The sequence below is a fragment of the Oncorhynchus kisutch genome, linkage group LG27 (assembly GCF_002021735.2).
Source record: "Oncorhynchus kisutch isolate 150728-3 linkage group LG27, Okis_V2, whole genome shotgun sequence".
NCBI lineage: Eukaryota > Metazoa > Chordata > Actinopteri > Salmoniformes > Salmonidae > Oncorhynchus > Oncorhynchus kisutch.
In genome coordinates, this window is record NC_034200.2 from 30,193,008 (window position 1) to 30,203,418 (window position 10,411).

The 10,411-nt window shown below is 43.7% G+C and overlaps 1 protein-coding gene across 1 annotated transcript; it reads left to right on the forward strand.

Annotated features, from left to right (window-relative positions):
* The first annotated feature begins 3,403 nt into the window (after positions 1-3,403).
* plxdc2a (plexin domain containing 2a) lies at positions 3,404-10,035 on the forward strand. The gene is made up of 12 exons (XM_031807093.1): positions 3,404-3,752; positions 3,976-4,045; positions 4,228-4,350; positions 5,000-5,118; positions 5,226-5,325; positions 5,447-5,542; positions 6,475-6,556; positions 6,720-6,780; positions 6,878-7,118; positions 8,411-8,449; positions 8,672-8,835; positions 9,124-10,035. The coding sequence occupies exons 1-12, from the start codon at positions 3,612-3,614 to the stop codon at positions 9,352-9,354; spliced, it is 1,467 nt and encodes a 488-aa protein (XP_031662953.1). The 5' UTR covers positions 3,404-3,611; the 3' UTR covers positions 9,355-10,035.
* The last annotated feature ends 376 nt before the right edge of the window (positions 10,036-10,411 follow it).

Below are 10,411 nucleotides of genomic sequence, written 5' to 3' on the forward strand. Positions count from 1 at the left end.
CGTGTGTACACTGTTTTGGTGCGTGTGTACAACGTTTCCAGCGCGTATGCACTGTCTCCACTCTCAGCTTATTAAAACGGAGATGACCATGCAAGAGGGAGAGAGACAATAATAACTTCAGCATCGCACTCAAGTCATTGTCAACATACTTATTATCTTAGCCCTATCAGGTGACCACAACCTTTCCAAGACGAATAGATTTAGCCAATTTGAATTCTTGTTAAATGGGCATTTCCCGGAGACGGGAGGTATTACTATTGAAATGTTTAGTATTTTATGTTAAAAATGCAACTACTGGATTTTATTTCATAACTTGCTCTGCATTTTTGTTTGAGAAGTGGACAACATTCTGACGGAATAGTATCGCCTTCATACTTCAAACCAAAAGGACCTTGCGTAGATGAAAAGTTGTCCAACTGAGTTTTTTATTTTGGCGCTTTGGGAATTTAAAAGGGAATAAAGAGATTTAGGAACTGATGATGACGAAGACTGTCAAATTTATCACCGGAATATTTATAGTTTTCCAGTATCAAATAACTCATGTGGAATTGATGCCTGCCAGTGGTAAGTCATTATTTAAAATAGTCTTTATTTATCGTAAGTCATTATTGTTCTTCAATTCTCTTTGGTGTGTTTTGTTTTTGAAGCTCAGCCGTGTGGACTAAGATTTCTATATAGCCTTAATGTTTTGGCAAGATATTTACTTTTTAAATAAATCAAATATTGAAGGAATTACTGCAAACATTAGACCAGTAAAGTACAGGATAAAATGCTGTGATAGGCTATATCACTGCCATACTGAATCCTTAGAGAGTGGACACAGTTCTCTGGCATAGAATAGAATACTTCCCAAGTGACTTTCCTAAGATAAGAGGAGATAAGATAACTTAACAAGATAAGTGGACTTGCTACATAAATGTCACTTTGCTGACATGCATGTAGGTTTGTTGCTGCTTGTAGTGTCAGTTCATGGCTCATTAAAGGGGCAATAAGTAATTGCAACATTCATTTGTATACCCATGGATTCTTGAAGAATATAATTTATAAATGCCTCATGAGCTTCAATTGTCACACTCCATCAGAACCCAAACTAGGAGCTTGTTTTACTCTGGTGTTTGTAAGCAAAGTAATTGTAAACAAACACGGTATAGCCTCAAAACAAGTTTAAAACCGTAAATTTGATCTAATGGATGGCCAGTCCTTGCATCTGTAGCTCTGTCTTAGAATTTGACAGATGCTACATGTATCCAGACCTATCCCTAAGCTATTTACCAAATCAGTGGCGAGGTGCCCGCTTTCTTACTGTTTACAACTGCAGATTGCTCATTAAACCAGTTTCTTTTAGGTGTTCTATATGTCTCCCAACCATAACACTTCTACGTCTGCTGATGCTAGTAGAACACTATGTGACATACTCTATGAGACTCACAACATGTCTTCCTCCGTCATAACTGCCCCATAACGTCTGGGTTGGGCCTGCCAGTGTGAAGAATGTGCGGCAGCCTTTCACTCTCTCCTGCGAAAAGAGGGGGGAGTTTAGGTGCACTGCTGTCCCTGGCAGGATGATTGAGGGAAGGTGGATGTTTGTTTTTCCCAGGGAAGAGAGGTTAGTATGCTGTTTGTGTCTGTCACATGTTGACACTGACAGGCAGGCAGACGTAGGCTAGTATATAAAGATGGGTTTAGTTCCAAGGTCTGAAGACGTTCAGTCATTGTCAACCTCACATGGGAGATTCCTGGGCCCTTTTCAAACACTGGTGAGATGAAAGGTAACCAGCACACTATGTCACAGGGAGCCCCTTCTACTCTCCTCAGGGGTCTCCCATCCTGGTGTGCAGGGGTTGGCCCTCTCTAGATGAGAGTCAGATCTGGATCAAATACATTATGTGTCAAATACTTTGAAGTGTACGCTTGATTTAGCTTGACCGGAATTCAGGGTGGTTTGCATTGGTTCCATTGGATTAGGCAATGGAAGGCCTGTCCCAGACCTGCTGTTTTCAACTCTCTAGAGACAGCAGGAGCAGTAGAGATTCTCTGAATGATCTGCTATGAAAAGCCAACTGACATTTACTCCTGAGGTGCTGACCTGTTGCACCGATCGACATCCACTGTGATAATTATTATTTTACCATGCTGGTCATCTATGAACATTTGAGCATTTTGGCCATGTACTGTTATAAGCTCCACCCAGCACAGCCTGAAGAGGACTGGCCACCCCTCATAGCCGGTTCCTCTCTAAGTTTCTTCTAGTATTTCTAGGGAGTTTTTCCCAGCCACCGTGCTTCTACACCTGCATTGCTTGCTGTTTGGGGTTTTAGGCTGGGTTTCTGTACACCACTTTGAGATATCAGCTGATGTAAGAAGGTCTTTATAAATACATTTGATTTAGGCTAAATCAAGCACACCTCATGTATCTGAATGTGTTTTTGTTTGGTCCAGGTCTGGGGAGTGTGTCTGAGGACCAGGGATCCTCCAGCCAGAGGTGGAGGAGGTGGCTGGCCATCCCCAGGCCAGGTGCCCCGAGCTGGGCCAGTGACGACCGCCACAGCCACTACAAGGACCAGGATGACCTACTGACTGAGGAGAGACATGACAACAGCTCCCAGATTGAAGTAGGAACAACAACAACAATTTCAAAGGCCAGGGTGTTTCCTGACATCATGACCAGGACAGTAATAAAGTCTGAGCCCTAGTTAATTAGACCCCAGGGTGTTTCCTGACATCATGACCAGGACAGTAATAAAGTCTGAGCCCTAGTTAATTAGACCCCAGGGTGTTTCCTGACATCATGACCAGGACAGTAATAAAGTCTGAGCCCTAGTTAATTAGACCCCAGGGTGTTTCCTGACATCATGACCAGGACAGTAATAAAGTCTGAGCCCTAGTTAATTAGACCCCAGGGTGTTTCCTGACATCATGACCAGGACAGTAATAAAGTCTGAGCCCTAGTTAATTAGACCCCAGGGTGTTTCCTGACATCATGACCAGGACAGTAATCAAGTCTGGGCCCTAGTTAATTAGACCCCAGGGTGTTTCCTGGACAGGTCTTGTGTTTAGGAAAAGTCAGGACCCTGTCATGTTTAATAATGTTTCATGTTCTGTCATATCGGCATGAAATATAATTCTATGCACTCTACATCTCACTGTCAGAATCAAGCTTGAAATTATCTCTAATTGTTCAGCACATATTCAGGACTTATAGTGTATAACATCTAACACGGTGTGTCCCAACCTTGGTCCTCCAGTACATGTTTATTGTAACCCTGGACAAGCACACCTGATTCAACTTGTTAACTAATCATCAAGCCCTCAATGAGCTGAAGAGGTGTGTTTGTCAAGGGCTACACACTGAATTCTAACATGAATATTGTTTATCCCAGGAAACACTGAATGCTAACATGAATGTTGATTATCCCAGGAAACACTGAATGCTAACATGAATGTTGTTTATCCCAGGAAACACTGAATGCTAACATGAATGTTGATTATCCCAGGAAACACTGAATGCTAACATGAATGTTGTTTATCCCAGGAAACACTGAATGCTAACATGAATGTTGTTTATCCCAGGAAACACTGAATGCTAACATGAATGTTGTTTATCCCAGGACATGAACCATAGCTACTACACATCTAAGATCTACGGGGCTACAGAGACTGCTGGTAAATATCTGTGGGTGGACATAGATCAGCTGGACCCAGGGAAGGGGAAGATCCACGGCCTGCTGTCCAACACACACAGACAAGCAGCGGTACGCAGCCTTAGGGCAGAGGATATCAAACCATCAAGGATAAGGGCATGCTCCTGTTTAGTGGATACTGTCATGACAAGTCAGTGCCTAGCTCTACAGCCGACTGCTACCTGTATGACTTCTACAATATCAGTGGTGATCACTCATACCTTGTGGCACCTTGTCTTGTCACTGAAACTCATCTTTGTTTTTGTGGTTTTTCTCCTTTCATTTCTCCTTTCAGAGTGTTCATCTGTCCTTTGACTTCCCGTTCTATGGTCACATACTGAGAGAAATCACAGTGGCAACTGGTGGTATGTCAAACTCTGATGAATGAGAATGAATATGTGAGAGACTACCACCATTATAAGGGACCTCCACAATCACTTCCTGAAATAAGAGGGGTGTGTGTGTGTGCGTGTGTGCGTGTGTGCGTGTGTGTGTGTGTGTGTGTGTGTGTGTGTGTGTGTGTGTGTGTGCGCACCCCCTCCATCAGGTTTCATCTACACAGGCGATGTCATCCACAGGATGCTGACGGCCACTCAGTACATCGCCCCTCTGATGGCCAACTTTGACCTCAGTATGTCCACAAACTCGACCATCAGTTACTTTGACAACGGTAAGACATATAGACATAGAGCCAAACAGGCAATTGTGTCTCAATAGATGTTAAGCCCTGCTCAGTCAATCAAAGGTTTTCTAGAAAAGTCAAGGGCAACTAACTTTATCCATGTGCAGTGAATTAACATAGCTACTGTCTTTGTGTATCAAGCACAGCCTTGGTGGTTCTAACCAGCCTGTGTGTGTTTCTCTGTCTGTCCTTTAGGTACAGCCTTGGTGGTTCTAACCAGCCTGTGTGTGTGTCTCTGTCTGTCCTTTAGGTACAGCCTTGGTGGTTCTAACCAGCCTGTGTGTGTGTCTCTGTCTGTCCTTTAGGCACAGCCTTGGTGGTTCTAACCAGCCTGTGTGTGTTTCTCTGTCTGTCCTTTAGGTACAGCCTTGGTGGTTCTAACCAGCCTGTGTGTGTGTGTCTCTGTCTGTCCTTTAGGTACAGCCTTGGTGGTTCTAACCAGCCTGTGTGTGTTTCTCTGTCTGTCCTCTAGGTACAGCCTTGGTGGTTCTAACCAGCCTGTGTGTGTGTCTCTGTCTGTCCTTTAGGTACAGCCTTGGTGGTTCTAACCAGCCTGTGTGTGTGTCTCTGTCTGTCCTTTAGGTACAGCCTTGGTGGTTCTAACCAGCCTGTGTGTGTGTCTCTGTCTGTTCTTTAGGTACAGCCTTGGTAGTCCAGTGGGATCAGGTTCACCTACAGGACAGTGTAAGTCAAGGCCCATTTACCTTCCAGACCGCTCTGCACAGTGACGGACGCATCGTCTTCGCCTACAAAGAGGTGACGCTCCTCTTCCTCGCTAACTATTACTTATTCTAGAGAAGTAGAGCTATTTGCCTTGAGCTTTAATTGTAATGAATGTGTATACCTCATTGTCCTGTGTGTAGGTTCCCATTGACATCAGTGAGATCAGGTCAGTGAACCATCCTGTCAAAGTGGGCCTCTCAGACGCATTTGTGGTGCTTCATGAGATTGAGCAGATACCCAGTGAGTACCATAATGTCTCTGTGTGCCCCCCCCCCCCCCCCCCCCCCGCATCCCTGGTCTTCCAGTAAGATTAGATCTGACTGCAGTCTGACCACCATTGACCACCTTCTCATTATGCCAGATGTTCGCAGGAGGACCATCTATGAGTACCACAAAGTGGACATCCTCAAGTCCAAGATCGCCAACTCTACAGCGGTTGAGATGCTTCCTCTGCCCAGTAAGTTTATATCCCCGTTTATACCTTGTTCTAACGTGTCCTGTGTCCTGATCTTGTCCACATTCTGATTGTGCCCACATTTTCAGACGTGCGTCTACACATAGTGTTAAAATGTGTCACTTATCTGTCCACTGTGTCCATATTTTGACCTGCTTTCCTGGTCTCTCCCTGTATGTAAATCATTTGACAGATAGTCTTTCAAAATAATATTTATTTATTTTAAGACATACTGTATATTGATGCCATAAGTCAATTGTGCCACGTCAATGGTTTTAGAGGGCCTTATACAGTGGGGCAACAAAGTATTTAGTCAGCCACCAATTCTTCAAACAGGTGCCATTAATACAGGTAACGAGTGGAGGACAGAGGAGCCTCTTAAAGAAGAAGTTACAGGTCTGTGAGAGCCAGAAATCTTGCTTGTTTGTAGGTGACCAAATAATTATTTTCCACCATAGTTTGCAAATAAATTCATAAAAAATCCTACAATGTGATTTTCTGGATTTTTTTTCTCATTTTGTCTGTCATAGTTGAAGTGTACCTATGATGAACATTACAGGCCTCTCTCATCTTTTTAAGTGGGAGAACTTGCACAATTGGTGGCTGACAAAATACTTTTTTGCCCCACTGTATATTGATGATTTGAATGGTTTCACTCTCCAGATCCGAATACACTTGTAAGATATCCAGATACAGTGGGTCCCTGGCTACCTTTGGAGGTGTTCAGGAAGATCTGATCACAATCAGTCTTTTAACTGTCTACACCAGTCCAAAAATGTTGGCACAATCACAATCAGGGCAAAGGACACATGTTAGAACTAGGCATAAACGGGGCTTAAGTCTACAGGGTTCTTTACAGTTATATCTATGGTAATTATTTGTGCTGGGCTAGAGCAACTTTTGGTGTACTAGGATCTCACTTTTTTTTCTCTTAGCTTGTCTTCAGTTCTCCAGCTGTGGACCTTGTATGTCATCTGAGATCGGCTTCAACTGCAGCTGGTGCAGCAGACTGCACAGGTAAAAGTCCAGGTCAAGTTTGTTATTGCCATTTGTAGGTACAGAATGCATACAGTGGAATTTTGCTGTGACAAGAGTTCAAAGAGAAATGTAACAACCTATCTCTCCCAAATCAGCACCATGTTGTGTCCTAATGGTTGTTCTGTTCTGTTATTTATAACAGGTGTTCCAGTGGCTTCGACCGGCATCGTCAGGACTGGGTAGATAAGGGCTGTCCTGAAGCGGTATTGAACAGTTCACTATTCACTTCATTTGTTTTCTTCTGCCTCAAGGAAACTCATTCAAAACTGGAAAGTAATTCACGTTGTCTTGATTTCACAGGGGAAAAACCAGAGCTGTGTTCAGATGGTTCACACCAACACCACAACACCTTACAATGTGCCTAACGCTCACACTACAACCACTCCAGTTGCCATGACAAGAACAGTGCGACAGCGGACTACCACCTCCATCACCACAACTACCTCCTCTACCACCACTACCACTGCCACTACTACATCCAGAGCCAGACCTAGCCCCACTGTCACCACTGCCCTCCCCTTCACCAGTGCTCCTACGGTGGGTAAGTAGTAGTACCACTACCTGGCCTTTTTGATCAAAACACAATTACCATTTGGTGTGATGGGATGAGTGAGTGCCCTGGTGGGTTTACAATGACTTAACATTTACCAAGCCCTGGTGGGTTTACAATGACTTAACATTTACCAAGCCCTGGTGGGTTTACAATGACTTAACATTTACCAAGCCCTCGTGGGTTTACAATGACTTAACATTTACCAAGCCCTTGTGGGTTTACAATGACTTAACATTTACCAAGCCCTGGTGGGTTTACAATGACTTAACATTTACCAAGCCCTCGTGGGTTTACAATGACTTAACATTTACCAAGCCCTCGTGGGTTTACAATGACTTAACATTTACCAAGCCCTCGTGGGTTTACAATGACTTAACATTTACCAAGCCCTGGTGGGTTTACAATGACTTAACATTTACCAAGCCCTGGTGGGTTTACAATGACTTAACATTTACCAAGCCCTCGTGGGTTTACAATGACTTAACATTTACCAAGCACTCGTGGGTTTACAATGACTTAACATTTACCAAGCCCTCGTGGGTTTACAATGACTTAACATTTACCAAGCCCTCGTGGGTTTACAATGACTTAACATTTACCAAGCCCTGGTGGGTTTACAATGCCTTAACATTTACCAAGCCCTGGTGGGTTTACAATGACTTAACATTTACCAAGCCCTGGTGGGTTTACAATGACTTAACATTTACCAAGCCCTCATGGGTTTACAATGACATATTTTAAAAGTCTGAAGTGGTGCAAGAAATAGAGTGGAAACACATTCTAGTTCATTCCTGCTTACACAATCCAATGCTTTGAAACCCTTGATGTGAAGTGAACAAGTGCACACTTGGAAGTGAACAAATGCACACTTCAGGTATAAGGATGGAGAATGGGAGTTGGGCTGCGGTTTGTGTTTGCTCTAGCTGCTCAGGGACGTAGAGATGACGAGGGTCCGGTCTGCAGCTATTTCCCAGCCTGCTGTCAGATAATTGTGCAGCCGCTTATACAACGCAATGACAAATACTACACACTGGCACCATACTGCACACGTGGATCTTATCTGCTGAATGATGCCTCTCACTAGGTATCTGTCTATGTCAGTCTGGGGAGGATGGAAGGTATGTTCTCATCGTATACTGTTTATGAACACACACAGTACATGCCTATATGGCTCTGGGATAAACATTAACTACAGGCCTCTGACTTGCCTCAGAAAGCTGGTGACCAGTTCTGATTTAATTTGGCCCTCACATCCATCCATATGTATTTTTTTCTTTCAGATGACTCTAAGTTTTCCCTGCACACAGAAAAAGAATTGCGTAAGTGGTTGCCAATCTCTTGCATGGTTCCAACGTTCTCATGAATAATACATAATACACTTGTGAGACTATTATATTGGTTTCATTACACTGGCAAGCTACATAAAACACACCTAAAGCATTTTTATTAAAACAAATATTATTTTGGATATGGAAGACAGCCCAGCAAACAGTGAAGATTCCTACAACGTTAGGTAACGTTTGTTACTTGTCCCCCTCCAGCTGCTGAGGTGGACGAACCAGAGGAGGAGCAGAGAGAGGTGCGCCTGCAGACTGGTCTCCTGGTGGGCATCTCGCTGGTCATGATCACCATGGCAGCAGCCGTCATAGCAACGGTGTACATGTACAACCACCCGACCTCAAGCGCCAGCCTATTCTTCATAGAGGTAAGTAGGCCCACTGCCCCCTGCTGGCCTGGCTGGCACTCACAAACATTTGTATGTCTTTATTTACAACATGATTTGGTCAGGGAAGTCACTGAGAGTACATCTAATTTAATGTATTTTGTTAAGGCTTAACACATTGTGACATTTAGGTAAGTGAAGACCTTCATCAGACAATGTCAGACATTGTTTTTGCCTATATGGAGTAGTTACACATTTTAGGGAAGCTCCTCTAATACATTTTGTTTAGCACAAATCTCCTTTCAGTTCTTCTGCCTGTGCTTCCCACAGAGGCGGCCCGCACGCTGGCCAGCCATGAAGATGAGGTTCTGTCGCAGCTCAGGGAACCCTGCGTATGCCGAGGTGGAGGATCCAGGGCTGGAGAAGGACGATCTGGTGGTCATCGACCCCAAACACACCTTCGTCATCTCCGGCCACGACCGCAGGGAGAGCTTCATGGACAGCAAGGATGGCTTCATCGTCCCCAACCAAAGAGAACGGTTCCTGTCAGACCATTGCTGACCGGACCTGACTGGATCTAAACGGATCTGACTGAACCGGACCTGGCCAAAACTAACCAGACCTGACCATTCAGGAGGCTTTGGGGAGGAACTAGTATTTTATACTGTGGAAGGAGAATGTATACTTCGCTACCTTGCATTCTAACTAAAAGTGCATGAATAAAGGAACAGACAGGATTTGTAAGAGACCATATTCAGACACTTAGAGGACAAATGGAAGTTTGAGGGGGAAAAAAGCTTATTTTGTTGTTTAAACCAACACGTTTGGGCCTTCTTCAGTTCTACCGTGGAAGTGGAATTCCTTGAACTAATAGATGGCCTTTTATTTAGCATGTACAAACGTCAAGGTTCAGAGCTGCTGAGGAAGAAAAACTAGCTGATTTTAAAAAACAATGAAATATATAAGCTAAGAATGTCATCAGCATGTTGACCAGGTTTTGTTTTTCCTGGTGGAATGCACTGCTACAGCTGTCTGGAGATGGAAATGGCAGTGCCTCAGGAGAATCTCAGGCCGACTCAGAGTGACTCAACGACAGCTACAGGACAATCTTGAACAATGTGCTGATGATTCTCTACTGTACATATGCTTAATCTGCTGTCATTTTCACGACGTTTGAAACATTTGTGATTTGTGTGAGAATGCTGTGATTGCAGAGGACAGGACACATAATAAATTAAACTGGACAGATGAATTAACCTATACCTCTCAGGTAATTTAGTCGTGTTTACTAAATGCAGGCCTAAGTGCAGGTGGTGGAGGTAGAATGCTGTTGAATGTCTATGGAAAACAAAGGCAAGAGCACTGTTTGGGTGAAACAAGTGGATGTTAGAAGATGCTCCTGGAAGCACTCATTGGAACATAAAGGTTGTGTTTAGAGAGTCAGCCCAATTCTGATATATTTTCCACTAATTGGTCTTTTGACCAATCAAATCAGATCATTTCACATCAACTATTTTTCAGCGCTGATCTGCTTGGTCGATTGACCAATTTAGTGAGAAAAAAAAACATTAGAATTGGGTTGCCTGTCTAAATGCAGCCAACAAAATATCGAAGTCTG